The sequence below is a fragment of the Dermacentor albipictus genome, chromosome 1, assembly GCF_038994185.2.
Source record: "Dermacentor albipictus isolate Rhodes 1998 colony chromosome 1, USDA_Dalb.pri_finalv2, whole genome shotgun sequence".
Taxonomy (NCBI): domain Eukaryota; kingdom Metazoa; phylum Arthropoda; class Arachnida; order Ixodida; family Ixodidae; genus Dermacentor; species Dermacentor albipictus.
The window spans coordinates 131,646,212-131,665,557 of NC_091821.1; the positions used below are offsets into that span (position 1 = coordinate 131,646,212).

A 19,346-nucleotide genomic window follows, 5' to 3' on the forward strand; every position below is an offset into this window, starting at 1 on the left:
TGCCGCGGTGCTCCAGTCTGGATCCTTTGTAAAGCGCAGCGCTTTGTTCTTGCTCGGGTTAGGGGAAAGCGCTCCCGATAGGGCCAGTGAGAAACTGCAAAATCGGCAATGAATATGCACATCAAGCTGCTCGTTCAGCTTAGGTAGAAGACAACCGCCTATCAATCCCGCTGTCTAGGACAGATGCTGCAAGGATGATCTGCCTACTTGCATGCCAATGCACTACTTAAGAGTAGAATGAACCACATTTTTTTGCACGCCCGTTTATACACCCTGGATACAACCTTAAGTCTCCGAATTCCACCAAGATTTCCCCGAAGAGACGCGACCCTTTTGTGTAGGCCAAGGTTGGGCGTCGCATTTACCAATGCCTACGCGTTCCGCATAGGGGTGGTCGACACCGCAGCATGTGGCGATTGCGGCGACGCAGATACAATACGGCATGTTCATTGCGAGGGCCCGCAGTACAGTGTGTATAGACAATCACTCTCCGTCGTGTTGAACCAGTTCGACAACCAGTCTCTGTCGGAAGACATAATTTTGCAACATCGACGCGTCTTAGCATCGCACCAGAAGGTCATGCAAACGCTACTGCGCTTCTTGAGATCGACCCGCCTGTATGAAAACGTGTGATTAGAACGCCTTTTCTGTTAGCTGTCCCGGTCCCCTCTCTCTCTCTTTCTCTCTCTCTCCTTGCCCTCTTTCCAAACCCTATATTCCCCACTCCAGTACCGGGTAACAAACCAGAAACTCGCCTCTGGTTATCCTCCGTCTTTTTTTTTCTCTCTCTCTCTTTGTCTCTCTGAAAAATCGTCCTTAGGTGATTCCCTGGCACCGACTCCGAAGTGGCCATCGCTATCGATCCATAGAAGCCCCGTTTCAATTTGTCAGCCAATATTGTGGTGAAACTTCACTCGGCACCTTTCACTCGTTAGCCATTTAGACTTAAACGAAGTGGCTAACTTAAACGCATCGCTGGAAAAAACATGGGAATCATCGGTGTGTTCTCTGGTTTAACTTTACAAAGCATTCTTCGTGGGCTCTTGCCTTGCAGCACTCTGGTGCTGTCAAGCACCCGAAAGACAAATCTCAGAGTGCCTTAGAGCATGCAAGCCCAAGAGCTGAGGACCTGTCTTGGTCTACCGTGATGCGCTTCAACAGCCGCAACACTTACACACCGCCAGCAAACATCACATCAATACGTATGTTTCCACAGACACCTTTAGAAATCATCTTCGACACATTTCCAGACTCCAGTCTCAACGCCTTGCTTCTCTCTCAGAAATTAGACCAGAGGCCACATTTTTTAGCATTGTAACCTCCTACCTCTCATGTCTTCCATGCTATTTCACGCCTGCAGCAAGATGACCATGTCCTTTGTGGTGTCTCCGGCAGCCACAAGTGCGGCTTTTCATTTCAAGAGTTGCAAAGAAGTCCGACTTGCCGACAGGAAAAAACATTGATTTACAGTGGACGAAAAGGACTAGGATGCTTACCAGCAAGAATGCGGCCTGTAGGGTGAGCAGCACAGCCACAAAGAACGTCAAGCGGAAAGTCAGATAGGCTCACATAATCTCATGGGTGGCGGCAATGAAAAAGAAACCTGCCATGAGTAACTACTTAAGAGGAAAAAACGAAACATCTCTGCCACCAGTTGTTCGTGTGGGCCGTGGCGCAGAGCTGATAGGAGTTATTGCAGGTCTGTCTTTGAGTCACAGAATATAGCCCAATGATCTGGTGACTGTTATTGCATATAAAGAACTGCGCTGCTGAGGGCACAATTTCGAACCCTGTCGATGCTGCGGGGTAGCTGGAATCAAGCCGCTCCAAATCTACTGCATGATTCCTACTCCAATCGAGTTCACATTTATACAGATGGCTCTCCTACTCTAACCAGCTCTACTGGTGCGCTAGTTATTCCGTCGGCGTTAATCTGCAAGAAGTTCAAGATTATTCATCCCGCAGCATCGACAGGGTTCGAATTTGTGCCCTCCGCAGCGCAGTTCTTTGTATGCATCAACAGTCAACAGATCATTGGGCATATTCGATGACTCAAAGACAGACCTGCAGCAACTCCTATCAGCTCTGCGTCACGGCCCACACGAACAACTGGTGGCAGAGATACGATTACACAACCATCAAGCCGTGGACAGAGGCCACGATACATTATTTCAGTGGCCACCTGGACACTGCAACATCACTAGCAATGAAAGTGCTGCAAAGCTGCCCGTGAGGCACATGGAGAATGTGAAAACACCTCGATACCACTGTCGAGAACGGATGCAGCGCTACACCTCAGCGGTCTTGTCCATATTATCACTAAGAAAATGCAATACGCCAGAGTTCATCAACCGGTGTCTATATGACATGGACCAACATATGAGATTACAACTTTTATCAGGTTTTGCTAGACGAGAACAAACGTTACTGTGCTGTCTGTGAGTAGGAGATTCTTTCACGAACGCATACTCATTCCTAATCCGAATGGCGGACGGTGCCAACTGCAACACATGTGGATAGAAGACACGATCAAACGTCTCCTGTGTGACTGCCCAACATACGAAGATGAGAGGATTGCCCTTCGGACAGCTTTAGGGCACTTAGATGGCAGGCCTTTCCCAGAAGAGATCTTTGGACCATGGTGTCATGCATCTGCTATGTACAAAGCCACAAAAGTACTGCTGTGTTTCTTGAAATGCACCAGCCTAATGACCACTTGTGACTGACTCAACTCTTGATTGTGTGTGTACCAGTGCAAAGTGTGCACTTCTCTCTTTCTTCTCATCTTTCATGCCATTTTCCACAGTGCAGACTAGCCTACCTGGCTTAGCGTGGTTAACTTTCCTAACTTTCCGTTATGACGTTTCTCTTTCTCCAGACATAAACGCCTAATTGTAACGGACACCAGCAAACGTTCAGGTTCCTTGAAAAGGTGGCCATGTATATAATATAATTTAGTATAAAGCTGCACATCATTCAGCCCTCATAATACTGTTCGTGTGTTACAACCGCAAACATATGTGTATATGAGTCACGTGCAGTGTATCAAACAAATGTAAACATATACGTTTAACGATCAAAAATTTCTGCACTTGTCAGAGAAGCCTTAGGCTGCACTAAGCGAAAAATAATTAAGCCGCAGCTCTTAGCGCCTATGAAGGCCGCTTTAAAGCGCTTTTAAGAAAGAAAGAGAGAGAGAGAGAAAGCGAAATTTATTGTAAAAGAAAAGCTGAGAGGTTGGACTTCTAAGAAAGATGTGCAAATCTGCAGGCCTGCCATGTTCACGTGACCAAGGCGTAGCTACAGTACGCTGACTGTTGTAAGGAGTTTGCCCATGTATATGTTTTCATCCCTTTAAACGCTGTAGTTCCCGCCAAATTTGAGTGCTCAAAGCTGCGTCGCCTCTTAAAGCCTGTTCGGTTAACAATTTAACTGGTTACGTGTAGGCAATTATTGAAAAAAGTGATTGTATTAGAGCCAGCATGACTGGTAAATCGTTAAATGACAATATTGCCAAAATCGTAATTGATAACAAGTAATTCATTACATTTAATTGGTTACATACAAGTTGGTCTTGAGTGCGCTAATAGGACTGCATGAGCGAAAGTTTTGACGACGGCGAAGGCCTCATCGACGGCATCAGCCATGTGGCTGCCACTATACCACGTTTTTGTCTTAAAGTGTAACATGCATCCAAAATATGAAATAATAAGCAACAGAAAGCAGTTTACTAGTGGAAGGACGATAACCTAAACGGCAGTTTAAGTTACACACGTACGCATATCAACCGTGGCCGTCTCGTATACACTCCGACCATGCGCGCTCAGCGACGTTTGCGGTAACACGTTCGCTGTAATGACGTTGTTATGCAACAGAAAACACTAACGGCAGAGCAGCACGTGGATTCCTTGGGCCAGGAGTGAAACGGGAATCGGTATCTCATCGTGCAATTCTCAGCTTTCTTTTATCGGTCGTGGGAGATGTTCGCGTATCATGCCCTGTGGCCTCAGAGGCCGTCACAAGGACAAGTGCACCTTACAGAATAGCGACGCAAGCGCAACCTGAAATCAATAACGAGCACGTGGCGTCAGCTGCCTTCCCATTGAACGATAAGGGAAAGTGCTCGCTGCACGCAGCTATCGGTTGCCGGTGCAAGGTAAAAGCGGGAGTCACTTGATCCAGAATCGGCCAACACATGTTGGCCAACACATGTCTTATCTGAAATCTAAATCAAAACCAGTCACAAAGTGGGGAATTTTGTGGGCAACCCGTTCGGAACAACCTTCGTATAATTGGGCGTCATACTATGCGGAGATAACAATCAAACGCCGATAAGCACTTCATGAATGGTAATCTCTAAAAACAAACAATACTGTAACCTCGAATGCAACGTTTCAGCGTTGTTTGCCCTTCGATTACTTTCGCTGTCGTAAAGGAGGAAATTCGCATCTGGAATGTAATAATCGAAGTAGATTCTGCACTTTTCAGGCTAGGCACGTAAGCATTAGTTTTCGCATGTAAAACCCCAGAATTAGATTTTTAATACATTCCAGCATGTGCGTTGTATCTAACGTCATTGTGGCTGCATAAAAGCATATACCTCTCAAATTTATAAGCATTCTATCACACCATACTTTAGCAACCAGCGGAAGCTAAACCCTGCGCGAGTGTTATTTTTCGTTTCTTTTCTTCAGCATCTTGCTTAGGGTCCGAGTCCGGGTATTGTTACGACATCCAACCGGTGCCAGCAGTGTTACGAACTTTCACCGCTGCACCACGATTACGGCTTTGTGGTCCCGTAGCGCTCGTCACCCGTTTCGTGACAGAGCGTTGGTAGCGAAGACTCCGAGCCTGGCGTCGATGAGAATCACAAAAGGGACTTTATACATTATATACAGGTTATCATACAGGACATGAACGGGTCGGCACTGGGGCCGAGTGCTCACAACAAACGCGACTGTTCTCGCACGACGACGTCCGGCGAAAACGCGTGACACATCTCCCTCCAGTCGGGAGCGACACTGTCTCCCGGTGGGTCGGCGAATCCTGTTTTCGAGGTGGCGCGTCGCTTCTTTTATAATCCCCGAGGAACCATTGTCACGCAAACGGCCCAATACAAAGTCAGCACACGACGGTCGTCCGAGGAGTCCAACCAGCGACCGCGCTGGCCACCCGTTTCAAAGTTCGCGCGCGCGGTGACCTCCAGGCAAAGGGAGGTGCGGCGCCGGGCTGTCTGGCACACGCTGGCACGTCCAAACATGCGGCTCGTCGAGGCTTCTCCCGCAGGACCCCGCTGCCTGACGGCTCAGCATCTTGACTGGTGAAGGGAGAATTAGGGCGCTCGCAGGATAGATTCTGCATCTTGCAGATTCGGAATCCGGGCTTGTGGTGATGGCACAACAGCATCCCCGCCCTCAGATAAGGCGCCGGGAAGACGAGCTGCCTCCACGTGGCTCGGATGCCAGGCGCGCACGTTCGTCAGGCTCGTCCAAGTTCACGTCCAGTGTCGGGACGCCAGGTAACTTCACGTGCCCAGGTCCGACTCGCCAGGACAGGAGCTCTGCTCACCGCGTCGTCGCCAAGGCACCTTGACCAGCTCCGCTCGGGTCGTTCCTAAGACCTTGCTTCTCGCCACTGGTCCCGCTTGGTCGTTCTGCAGCTTGCAAAACCGACCGGCAAAAGGCAACACCCAACACGAACAAGTGCCCTCTGTCTCCCGTCAAACACCAGACAAGGCCATAATTCAAATCAAGCTAACTAAATTGCTATCCCTCTTTTTGCTCCCGCTGCAACAAGAGGCAGGTGTACGATCTAGCACACAAGGCTCAAACAATCAGTTTTCAAATCAACAACACAACAAAATAGAAACAATTAATAATCAGCAATAATAATGACAAATAGAATGGTCCCCTTGAAATCACTTGGACCGAAAACATACTTCTGAGGAAGCAAATGAGGTCATTCATTTTTCCCGGCGATATTTTCGCGGAATCCGAAGCTGCTTATATTTGCGACCCTGCTTATCCGTGTAGCGGCGGTACAATAAGCCAGATTCCTTGCCAAATGAAACCCTCTTTTTTTTCACTCCCCGTTTGACGCTCTTCCTCAGATCGGCTAATGAACAGCCTTCCTGTTGCTCGCGAATCAGACTTTCTCTTTCAACTGCAGCCTGCTCCTGCCGGCTGGCGGAAACCGGAGCGAGTGTGGAGCCCGCGTCGCCTAATTGCGGCGTCGCGTCTCTATCGCGGCTAGCACTGCACGCGTCACTCCCACTCACCTCCAGGACCCGCTCGCCTAGGCCAGCCTCCGAGCTCTGCCTCTCCCGTGACTGCTCGCCACTCAAGTTACCCTGATCGGTCCCTGTACCGCACCGCTGTTCGCTCACCGACGCTAAGTCAAGTTCCCTCGACAGCGGGCGCGCTTTGGATCGCGTGGGGGCCATGTACGCCACGTCGGCAAAGAATGATTTGCCCTGATCCCTCAGCAGCTGCTCCGAGCTATTTGAGAAGAGGTAGGAAAATTGCTCCGGGAGGGCGGCTGACACAGCGGCTTCGGTGTTAAGTTTTCCAAACTCTCCTTCAATGATAACCGTTGCGATCGGTAAACAGACACTCTCCTTCTCGGCCACTTGCCGTATCCTAACGCACTCTCCCGTAAAATCACTCGAGGAGACGAAAGACGGGTGAACAACGTCCATAGTTGCTGCAGAGTCCCGCAGTGCTCGGCACTTCTTGCCGTTTACCTTAATTTCCTGCACATAGGGCTCCAACAGACGTATGTTCTTGTGAGTTTCCTGTATCGTTGCAAAAGCAATTCTCTCTGGGCAGCTTGCAGCGATGTGCCCTTGCTTTTTGCAATTGTAGCAGGTTAACGGTTTCCGTTTTTCAAAAGAACGCGTCATTTCGTTTCGCTGTTTCGGACCATCGTCATCATTCTGAGATGCATTCTGTCCTTCCCTTACAGTTTCTTTGGTAAGGGACTCGTCTTCCCGAAACTCGCGACGCGTGATTTCCTTCCATTCGTCGGGCTTCCCGGAAAACCAATCTCTCCTATCAGCTTTTTCTACGCGCACTGCCTTGCTGTGCAAGCTGCGGCGTGTGTAATACTCTTCCGCTAACTCTGCTGCCTTGTTTAGCTTAACATCCTTTAGCCTATCTTGCAGCCAGAGCCGGACATCCTCATCAATGCAACGGTAGAACTGCTCCAACGCGATGCATTCGACAATTTTGTCGCGGTCGTCGTAAACCTCTTCGCCCTTCAGCCATTCCACTAGGTCGGCTTTTAGACGAAACGCGAAGTCAACATTCGACTCCTTACCCTTTTTTGCATACCGGAACCTCTGCCGGAAAGCTTCGGGCGACAATTTGTACTTCCGCAGTAGCGCTTCCTTCACATCACTGTAGCTCTCAAACGCCTCTTTCGATAAGCAAGTTATTACGTCTGATGCCTCCCCAGGAAGCAAGGCTAACAGATTCTGTGCCCAGAGGGATCGCTCAATGCTATTCCGTTCGCACACGTGCTCAAATTTCACGAGGTATTTGGCCATATCCTCTCCGACGACAAAGGGTGGAAGTTGATCGCGTATTCTTGGAACATTAGAAGTGAGACTAGGTGCCGGCGAGTTATTTCGGATCTCCAACTCTTTCATTTTAAGCTCGTGCTCACGTCGTTCCCTCTCTCTCCTTTCCTCCTTTTCCTCCTCGCGGCGTTCCTTTTCTCTCCTTTCCTCCTTTTCCTCCTCGCGGCGTTCCTTTTCTCTCCTTTCCTCCCTTTCCCGACGTTCATTGATTTACGCCCAGGCCTCTGCGGCTTCCTCAGCCGTTACGTCCCCAGTCCTCATGACCTCAAGGATCGCATTCTTTCTTTTGGTTGAGCCCAACTCAATGCCCAACTCCTCACAAATTTCGAGAAGTTCCTTCACCTTGTACTTCTCCATCGTTCACACTGTCCTCCTGCTGTTTACCCTTTTTGAATATACCTGCCGTACGCTACTATAACACTACTAGTAAGACATATGCAAGTATTTCACACACTGCCCTGTTTACCCCCTCAGCATCCCCTGGTTTTCAAAACACTCTTACTAGGCTTGAAACACACAAGGTTATCACAATGCAACACCAAATCCTTCCCTAAGCTACTATAACCTGTGTCAGAGAAAGTCTGGTGTTTGAGGTAAACTTCAGGCACTCACCGCGCCGAGGTAGCTGATGCCGGTCAATCCCGTAGCTGCCATCCAGTGTTACGACATCCAACCGGTGCCAGCAGTGTTACGAACTTTCACCGCTGCACCACGATTACGGCTTTGTGGTCCCGTAGCGCTCGTCACCCGTTTCGTGACAGAGCGTTGGTAGCGAAGACTCCGAGCCTGGCGTCGATGAGAATCACAAAAGGGACTTTATGCATTATATACAGGTTATCATACAGAACATGAACGGGTCGGCACTGGGGCCGAGTGCTCACAACAAACGCGACTGTTCTCGCACGACGACGTCCGGCGAAAACGCGTGACACATCTCCCCCCAGTCGGGAGCGACACTGTCTCCCGGTGGGTCGGCGGATCCTGTTTTCGAGGTGGCGCGTCGCTTCTTTTATAATCCCCGAGGAACCATTGTCACGCAAACGGCCCAATACAAAGTCAGCACACGACGGTCGTCCGAGGAGTCCAACCAGCGACCGCGCTGGCCACCCGTTTCAAAGTTCGCGCGCGCGGTGACCTCCAGGCAAAGGGAGGTGCGGCGCCGGGCTGTCTGGCACACGCTGGCACGTCCAAACATGCGGCTCGTCGAGGCTTCTCCCGCAGGACCCCGCTGCCTGACGGCTCAGCATCTTGACTGGTGAAGGGAGAATTAGGGCGCTCGCAGGATAGATTCTGCATCTTGCAGATTCGGAATCCGGGCTTGTGGTGATGGCACAACAGTATACAGGTTTGTACGTTGTTATTGTTGCTTGCATGGTCGTCGTTGCTTCTTTAATTGATTGATTGATTGATTGATTGATTGATTGATTGATTGATTGATTGATTGATTGATTGATTGATTGATTGATTGATTGATTGATTGATTGATTGATTGATTGATTTCTCCTTACATGTGTGCATTTTGCTGTTGATGCTATGATAGTTTAAGGTTGTGTTTGCAGCCGTTGTTGAGAGTCGTGTGGAGTGTGTCAGTATAGAGAACATTGAGGTTAATATTACTATTACACAAACAAACAATGCGTCATGGAACCAAAGCTATTGTCGTGAAGTCTAACGTTTGAATGATCTAATTAAGTAAGTGAAGTGAGGTTGCTGCGTTACACATGGTGCAGGGATAAGGAGGGATACGGCAGTCCGAGCAAGAGACGAGCTAGAAACGAGCACGTACATCGAAGGTTTGCGAACACTGCAGGCGTAGTCCTAGTCCCAAAAGCTTTGAACGCGTGACAAGGTGTTCAAGCAAGAGCTATACAATGGCAAGAGGACACTTGAAGACCGATTTTCGTATACAAGATGAAACGGGCTCGGCTGTGAATACCTAGCAAGAGAATGCCAGTGTTGATAAATAAGTGGGCAAAATGACAGGGCACAGGAGAAAAAAACTCGTCAGAGAGAACGGCCAGTTGCGAAAAACGGGGCACAGGTGATGGAATAAGACGATGATTACGACGCCATGCTATAGCTTACATGCATAGACATAATTATAGTTGTCAAACTTAATTACCGCGCGTGGCTCCTGTGAAGAGTGATAGCGCCATCGAGAACATACATTACGCAAGCTCTGCTTCCAAGGTCGGAGATATGTGTATCTTCGACCTTGAAAGTGGTGCCCAGGTAATGCGAGTAATGGCGTAGCGCGCGGGCACCGTGACGCGACACGACTGCGCGCCTTTCCCGCTGACTGACTTTCACTGCATCACCCGTTTTCTCCATTGTCAAAACGTAAACAAAGGGTTACGGGAAAACTGATGTCGCCAACAAAACAACCTAGCTAACGACGGGTCACCGGCCGCAAGTCGCGCCTTCGAACGCGCTGGAACAAAGCACCGACGCAGTGCCGACCGAGCTACGCAGGAGCGAGGCAGGTGCCGTGCGCGTTCCTTGAAAGCCGGCACAAGTAGCGCAAACACCGCGTGAACCTTAAAGAAGAAAGCTTCCCTCTGAAACTCCCACACGTGTCAGGCGTATAATAGGCCGGAAAACCGTCGCGCGTTCCTGCAGGGCAAGCAGGCATGCGGCTCACAACCGTGCAGGCATTAACCTAGCGATAAGCCCAGGTTATTTACTTACTTACTTACCTACTTATACTTATTTATTTTCTGTGTCTTTCTTTCTTCCTTTCTTTTTTATTTATTTTTCCCTAACTAAAGTTGCTTGGGTAGGGTTATTTTCCTTCGAACGAGTGCGTCAGTTGGCGCGCAGTTTTCATAATGCCAACATGATATCCCTGTTTTTTAGAGGCATCGCTGGCTCGAACATGCTGTGCGACACCCACGTACAGCAAGCTCCCACCCGAATCTCCCCATGTAAGGAATGTGTGCGCGTCCTTGTTCAATCCAGCCAGTGTCTGCAGAGTCACTTAGCACGCAGACCACGCATAGACCAAGGAAGCCTCCCATCCGAACGACGCTAATAAACTCCAACTGCTGCAGAATTGCGCACAAAATATCCTGGTGCCCTAGCTATGGGCCCCTCCATTCGTAATCTTGGCGCTGTGCCCGTTATATATATCACGGCGTGCTGAAACGGGCCAAAGATCGAGTAGTCACAAATGTTTTAACCAAGACCTGCAGCACAACCTGGAATATGTGGTCGAGTGCCACCTGTCATATCACTCATACCTCGTTCGACAGCTTTGCCTTGTAGCTCCCCATTTTATGTCTGATATCTGGGGAAACTTAAATTTGTCTTCCTGATTGCTATAATTCAAAGCGATTCGTTTAAATTCGTCACATTCGCCGTTATCATTTGCTACACCTAACGCTCCGATCCTGAAGATTACGGCGGCGCAGCCAGTCCTTCACGGTTGTTCCGTGACAGGAAGTAATAAAATTACAAAGTGCTATTACGTCATCTGACCTCTATTCGTCCCAGAGGCAATCAACGCCGCAACGAGTCTTTCGGTGATGCGAGAAATACGTGACTCTACGACGGTACAGAATACGCCACGCTACAATGAAAAGCGTCTTTTCTGTTCTTTTTTAAAGTGAACGCAACACACTACAGTTTCATTTACAATCGAAGATACACAAACGCATGCGACAGCAGTCAGCCGTCTCGTCACCGGGTGCTTATTGTTTTCACAAGGATGAGCGAAATTGCAGGTGAATTTCTGACTCCAAAACACCAAAATACACCCTCCATGCACCCCACCTAGGCTATGTCACAGACTTAGTTAATGTGCACCTAAACCTAATAATTATATAATGATTATGGGGTTTTACGTGCCAAAACCACTCTCTGATTATGAGGCACGCCGTAGTGGGGGACTCCGGAAATTTGGACCACCTGGGGTTCTTTAACGTGCACCTAAACCTAAGCAAGTGAAAGTATATATATATATATATATATATATATATATATATATATATATATGCACCTCCAACGCCGCACTCAGGTTGGGACATTTCTGTGATCTCTATTCAATCGTTGTTCGGCCTCTTTTTTCGCGACTGCCACTGCCGGTAGTTCACTGTGCTCGCGCATTCACTTGCATAATTCTTTTAAATAAGGGTTCGGTGCGCCGAACGTATCATTGTAGTTCGTGTATATTCAAACATACACACACTGACTTATTTCTTCATTGTTTACGTTTACTGCATGGCGTGAGACGCTGATAGAAAATCTAACCTTATAAGGATCACCGAGGGCGTGTGTAAACAACACAGTCGGACATTTTCCAAAACATATCATTTTCCGATTGGCCGTGGAAAAGGTACCACACTAAGCCGAGTTTTAGCCGCAAACGAAATGCTTGTCAGTCAGTAGTTATTCGCGCAGCGAAAAACGCCGCCCAGACCGAGTCGTCGAGATATTCCGAAACACGGAATATCTTTGAACCTTGCATATCCAACTTCTCATCTAATGCATGTGACTAAAGACAGAAAGTTTACATTTCTTTGGGCGAAAACGTGGATTTCCGACGTTGCGAGATGGCTTACATTCATGCTATAAATACTTCGCTTCGCAAACATGCGGATGGTTCCGAGCCCACAGTTTGTTCGCTTTTGTCGAGAATATTTGATATACTCCAAGACAAACGTAGTCTGCCAGTCAGCGAGCTGGTATTAAAATTAATGCCTGGGATTTTACGTGGCAAGACCACGACATGATTATGAGGCATGCCAAAGTGGGCAGCTCCTGATTAATTTTGACTGCCTGGTTTCTTTTAACATGTACGCAAGTCATGGTACCACGGGCATTTTCGCATTCCACGCCCATCGCCCATCGCCCATCATTTCGCATTCATTTCCCATTTTTTCGCATTCCACGCCCATCACCCATTCCACGCCCATCGATATGCGGCCGCCGCGACAGGGATTTAATCCCGCGCTCTCGGACTTAGCAGCGCAACGCCAAAGCCTCTACGCCACTACTGCGGGTGATTTTGGTGTATACTTTCGCGTATATAGACCGCTTTGTGCGCAGGAACAGTTCTCGAAAATTGCTGGGTTTAGTCTCTGGTCCCTCTGGAATGCAGCGCAATCCTTCTTTACCGACAAAAATGACCTCGGCAGACGGCGTTAAAATTGATGACGTCGCGTCGAGCTGGTGCGAGAGCTTCAAAGCGGCGGCGACACTCGTCCTTGCATATTTTCTGGCTCCCAACTGCGGCCGTTTTGCGATCGCAGGAGCATAATTTACTGATACGGCTCAAGTTAGCATTCCTCCTTGCTGCCTTCTTTTTTATTTTATGTGGGTGTACGGCTGAACAGTTTCATTTAGCTTCACCCAGCGCACAATTCTGACTTGCTTCACCAATTTTTTTTTTTTTTACACTACTCTCGACACGTATTTTCTTGGTCTTGCATAGTTTACATCGTGCTTTCGAGCATACCACGACTTGCTTCCACGTCGCTTTAACCTGCGTCGCTGAACGTGTACTTTGCTGAAGTGTGAAATGTCATGTAAAATGTACTTAGCTGGTGAACTGTGCAGGGACTAGGAAGCCTTGTCAAGCTCTCTAGAGCTTTTATTTCGTGGTCCTCCGCTGTTTGAAGTGGAAATAAACTGATTGATTGATTGCTTGAAATACACGCTTCAGCCGGCAGATCCCACACCCGGTGGGAATCGATATTATGCGAAGCAGTGTGCAGGGAGCCTATCAAGTCAACGAAACGACCATGAGAGCACCAAGATGTACGCGGCTGTTTCATGGCCTACATGACACACATGTCGTGATATTCATGTCACGACCTCTCATTTATGTTCGTCATGCACTCTTGTCATACTATAATAATTTTGGTGCATACCAAGTTATTGGTGATTTTTAGGCAGCCAAATTAAAGACACAGTTCACCGGGTTTAGTATAAACCAACGGAAGCAGGGCGTGGGGCTTTCGACACGCAGACACGTTCGGGTTCGATATTTCGCTAACTCCCTACGGACCCTTTCCCTGTTTGGGAACATACACCCAGGACGGCTTCCGGTTTCGCTCAAACGTAGCCCGTTAAAGTTAGCGAGCAAGGAAGACATTATATCAAGTAGCAGGAGTGCGTTAAAATCTAAGCCCGCAGATTTTCAACACTTTTCCTCTGTGCACAACGACAATTTCACAAGTCTTCGATGGGGGCGAAATGCGAAAACACCCGTGGTACTTAGATTTAGGTGCACGTTAAAGAACCCCAGGTGGTCGAAATGTCCGGAGTCCTCCACTACGGCGTGCCTCATAATCAGAAAGTGGTTTTGGCACGTAAAACCCCATAATTTAATTTAAATTTGCCGTAAGTTATACGAAATACTTTATATATTATTCTTGAGGCGTATCGCGCATGTTTATCTGCAAACTTAAAGATAGACTTTCGACACAGTGAACCAACTTAAACACGCGCTGTGTGTCCAGCGCAGTAGACTTATGATAAGGCCCGTGACCGGAAGTTTCTTGGGACCGCTCTTTCGCTGCTCTTATCGTGCGAGCGAAATCTTCTATTCATGCACTGCAACTGTTGCGCTACTCGGCGATGCTGGTTATCGTGACTGAGACACGGCAGGAACCGCAGCCGGTGTTATCGTTGTGACGCACCCCAAGTGGCATCAGCTTTTCAGCGTTCAGGCAGGCGCCGAAACATGGCCGTTGGGCATCGGATGCGCTGTGGGATCGAAGCCGCAGTGAACATGGAACGCAGCGCGCAGCCACTGTAGACATCCACTTTAAGAAAGATTTGCGTTTCGTGCGAGCTGATCGCTGACTGGTCCCGAGTCTTGCCTGAGAAGTACACTCTTAAATAAAAGGTAGCCGTAATCACTAACTAAATATTAACACGTTACTTGTCCCAAAAAGCACTAACTTCTTAGCAAGTGCAGGTAGTAAAATGATGGTTAGTACTTTTCACTATCAGCTGGAGCTAGAAAAAGCACTGGATACTATACCTCGGTAGTGCAGTTACTAACGCAACTGAATTACTATAATTACCAATACAATGGCGCCTATTCGATTTCTAAGTGCCGCTTGCATTGTTATGAAATCGAAGGTACTGTAAAATCACAAGTAAAATTTAAAAAATATATGCATAAAAAAGAGAACCGCGTCCTTTCGTTACATATATTGAACCAATCAAGGTATATGTACATAATGCTTAGCAAGGACATTAGCGCACAGACTGCGGGTAAAAATGTACTACATATCTCCAACAAGCAACGATGAGCAAAACCACACTTACACAATGACAAAGACGTACTAGGCGTCACTTACTGCTTCAAGAGTATCTATAGCTTTAGTTTCAGGGAGCACAAGTTGCACCTGTGAGCACCTGTGTATTTCGTTAAATAAAAAAGCTTTGTGCACACATTTGTAAAGCACACTGTCTCCATATATGTGTGCTACAACGTCGCACACAATTGTCAGTCCACCGTAATGAAAAACACCAGTTTATCTTAATTTTGCGTCAGACTGTCACATCACAGCATAGTAAGCCATGGCCAGACGCGGTAGTAGTGGCTTAGTAGATACTTCGTGAAAACTACTAAGAAGCCTTTCTGGCTAGCGAAAGCAACACTTACTAGCTTTACTAGCCGCTGGCTAGTACAGAACTAGAGCGCAATCCCCGTTGTTCGGAGAGCGCGTTCGGATGCGCCGCGCGCGAACAGGCCCCGTCGACTTCGCCAGCCGTGCGAAGTTATGGCGAGTCCTTGGCCTCGCGACAATATTGCGAAGAATCCTGCCAGTTGGCTATTTGCAAACGAGTGCTTCCACGAGTGTAATTTTACCTCGCGCGCGAGGCAGCACGTAGGCCACGAAGCTGGGCTTTATCTGGCGCTAGAGTGCACAGCCTCTCTTTCCTTGTTCGGATTTATTTGCGAAGAGCCGCGCGGTGGCAAAGGTGAATATCGTGCGCGTACAAGGAATCGCCTTGAAAAGCCAGGGAGAGCGAGCACGGTTCGACAGCAATCAGTCGCGGCCAGCAGCGCGGATGCGCGCTCGAAAAAATGACGCACTGGGTCAGAAAAGCCGAGGCGACATACTAGGCGGAGAGATGACGGCTGTGAGCGATAGGACTGGAGCCCGCGCATCCCCGCAGTTTGGTCAAGGTTTCCGAAGTTCTTGCGTTTTCGGCCCCCCCCTCTCCGCTGGTTTCCACGAGGAAGTCGGGCGCGTCGCCGGATCACAGGTAGCCTTTCCACCGGGCGACTACCGAACGAAGGGGGCAGCAGAGTGGGGGGAACGGCACACAGACAGGCTTCCAGTCAGCACTCTGTGCGCGGAATTGCCCGAAGGTCTCACGAAAGACGGGAGTAGGTGAGAGCCGTATTCGACTCAATGCCACGGCTTGCGCGACGCCCCTCTCCACTCGGCGCGCGCACGTCAAGCAGCTGTCGCAGGAGGAGGAGGAAAACGGAATTAACGCGAAAGAAGAAAGGGTCTCTCGCCCCATTCGTTATTCGTTTTCGCTCTCTCAGTAGGCAGTAAATAAAGGCGCGGGTTCCACACGCTCACGCGTCTTGGCAACGCACACTCTCTGCACTAGCCGTGTGCCCTACCACTCGTCAAAGTTAAGCAGAAAGGCGGCGATGTCTTCCAGCATGGATGCCGTCGTGCCCGACACTTTCTTGATGCGTGACCCGCGGACGATGGGCTGGCCGCTAGTTGGCAGCAAGCAGTTTCTAATCACACTGCTTCTGGGCTACATTTACTTGGTCAAGATTGGTGGCCCGCGCTTCATGAAGGGCCGCAAACCTTTCGACAACCTGAAGCCGGTGATCATGCTCTACAACTTGTCCATGGTGTTCCTCAACGCGTACTTCGTATACCACTTCCTCATACGCTCGTACTTCGGCGGCGGCTACAGCATCATCTGTCAGGGCATCGAGTACCAAGCCCGCGACCAGACTACCATGGAGTTCCTGGAGCTGTGCTACTGGTACCTGTGGGTGCGCATTGCCGACTTCCTCGACACCATCTTCTTCGTTCTGCGCAAGAAGGACTCGCACGTGTCGTTCTTGCACGTTGTGCACCACATTCTGGTCGTTTTCAACGGCTGGTTCGGGCTCGCGTACGGACCCGACGGACAGGTTGCGCTCGGCCTGACGCTCAACAGCTTCGTGCACGTGGTCATGTACTCGTACTACTTCCTGTCACTGCTGGGGCCCTCGGTTAGGCCCTACCTGTGGTGGAAGCGCTACTTGACCCAGTTCCAGCTAGTGCAGTTCATCATCATGTTCATCCACTGCACCATCCCTGTGTTCAAGGAGTGCGGCTACCCCACGACCCACATGATGATCACCATTCCTCAAGCCATGTTCTTCTTCGGCATGTTCATCCGCTTCTACGTGCAGGCCTACAACAAGCAGCCCGGCAAGCTCGCCGCTGCGGACAAGAGCCAGTAGGTTCGCGACGACCAGGCGAGTACGGGCTGCGCGGCTGCTCTGTCGCCGCACGGTGCGCGTTTGCCTCTCGGGCGGCAACTCTTCAAACACGCCGCTTGCAGACTTGCCGCCGAAAAGATCTCTGTCCGAATGACTGATGCAGTGACGGAAAGTTTCCCGGCTTACGGATGGCACGCGTTTGCCTGACGCCCAATGTGCTGCAAGTCAGCGGGAGGACGCTAATTCATTGGTGCCCCGTATTGCTATGCCAGATTGAGCATCACTGCACACCTGACTCTGTTTTTATGTTCTTAGCCAGAAAGTCGTGCGAAAGGCGGATGAAGAAAGCGGTTGTGAAGTGCTTCTGTATAAATGTCCTGTGCCGCTTGATCCTTTGCCTGCAGCGTGAAACGTCGTGTTCACTTTTATGTAGTCCGACAAAGGCAACCCAATTCAACTGTAATTAATCCGTGGCAAATACATCTCATGTAAATAAATGCACATTCAGCCCATTTGGGTTTTTCAACTTCGTGTGTCCAACGGCTCTTATTTTTTGTTTCATGTAAAGCGATATTTTGCCACTTCTACGGCACATGCGCATGATATTACAATGTCCCGTCGATATTGTGGACATGAAGATAACACAGTGAAGAATCATGACATGGTTTCGTACCAACCAAAAGTTTCACTCACTTTTACTGTAGGAAGATGCGTCGGTATTTTTCAGTTCAGGTATTACTCCCTCTCGTCTTGCTTGCCATGCCTGCAAACTGCAATCGCAGGATTCGTTCTTGTCTGGCACGTGCTTTAACAAGCCAGTCCACGATATTCGCTCTTTCTTTCCACATTGGGTTACGTCGTTACATTGTAACAGGTCGATGCTCATGATCATTTTCGAACTTGTGGGAACGCAAATGGTGGTTCGTTGTAAAAGATAGCTGGCTGGAATGCACATGTTCTCTTTGAACTATAGCGCGAGCTTTTCTCGCATAGTTGAATGCGTGACGTCCCGCGGTAACATTGTGATAGAATTCTTAGGCGTGCAGACGAGAACAAAGATTATCGCATTTGCAGGCAATCGTATATCATTTGGCCCTCTACAGGAGGAGGCACGAAAGTGTACATAAAAATTCTACAAGTAGGAGCCGCGCTGAGGAGACGCCACTTTCCCTCCTCATCGCATTACCCTCGCTATTTTCTTCGATGTTTCCTTGCTCACGGCGAGACAGTGGCGACGGCTGCCGGCATCAATTTTGCCGACAGGGCAGGTGCACATGTGCTATGGACGTCGTGATATCCATCTAACTTGGCGAAAAGCTTGTTCATTCGAAATGTGGCGTAGCAGCGTCACGCCTGGCGCTATACTGCGCCGTATCCTGCTGCGCTGAAGTTCTCCGCGCAGCTCGAGCACTGCTCCAAGCTTCCCTTCCATTCATGGCCACAGAAATGTGCGCGCGAGTGTAGTAGGTTCACTATGTGTTGGTAAGCGTAAAGCGCTTGCTGTCGTTTGTGAGACGAGCACGTGCTGCGAAAAGCTGTTCAGCATGGTCGGCTTGTGTGTCAGTAGCAGGTGGCAACGCTCATTAGCCGTCTTGTACCTTTCTTTCTTTTTAAGTTTGCGCACTCACTCATACGCACAATGGAAAACAAGTACGGTAGCCGAAAGAAATTTCGCCTTTTCGGCTTACGATGCGACGAAGACGTAACGCGTGGACGCTTTCTGCGAAGCAAAGCGCCAATTGTGGGTTCACGGTTCCCTGGAATAAACGCTGCGCGGATGACACGTACTACATTGGAAGTCGGCCAGGACGACCTGGCGGCTCCATAGCGCGCAATTAAACGTGCGATCAATGACGCGCGCCGGTTTTTCACGTAGGTTTTTTCTTTTCTACATTTGTTTCCCCTGTTCTCCATGAGTATTGTCGCGTGGCTGACGACTTCATAGGAGTTGGGTGGACATATTTTTCACAAACCAATCGTTCGGGCACTCTCGCGCCGACGGCAAGTGGCACAACCACGTGATGGACACGCAGGCGCAGCTGTTACTGTACTATACTGTAACTACACGCATGCCCAGGTGCACCAAAAGGGAAGTCCTTTCGAGGACTATCCCGCGACGCAATGGGTAAAGAGCGAGCATTGTTATCGAAGCATAGTATTGGCGCCGCAGCCTCGCGATCGCGTTGTCTTGCGCGCATGGGCCGTAAAAGCAAACCATCCCGTGGCGCGGCGTCAGCAAGCTGTACAGATGTGCACAGCCCTGTTCTAGGTATACCTATACATACATTTGTATGTATACAGGTGTAAATTTTCACATCTTTTCAATTAGCAGACACATATCCGCCT

The 19,346-nt window shown here is 49.2% G+C and overlaps 2 protein-coding genes across 2 annotated transcripts in view; one reads left to right on the plus strand and one right to left on the minus strand.

Annotated features, from left to right (window-relative positions):
• LOC135896142 (uncharacterized) overlaps positions 1-19,346 on the minus strand; it is a 243,137-nt gene that overhangs the window by 136,202 nt on the left and 87,589 nt on the right. The window lies entirely within an intron of this gene.
• LOC135896144 (very long chain fatty acid elongase AAEL008004-like) lies at positions 16,108-17,526 on the plus strand. The gene has a single exon (XM_065424503.1). It carries the CDS (start codon positions 16,206-16,208, stop codon positions 17,019-17,021), a length of 816 nt encoding a protein of 271 aa, XP_065280575.1. The 5' UTR covers positions 16,108-16,205; the 3' UTR covers positions 17,022-17,526.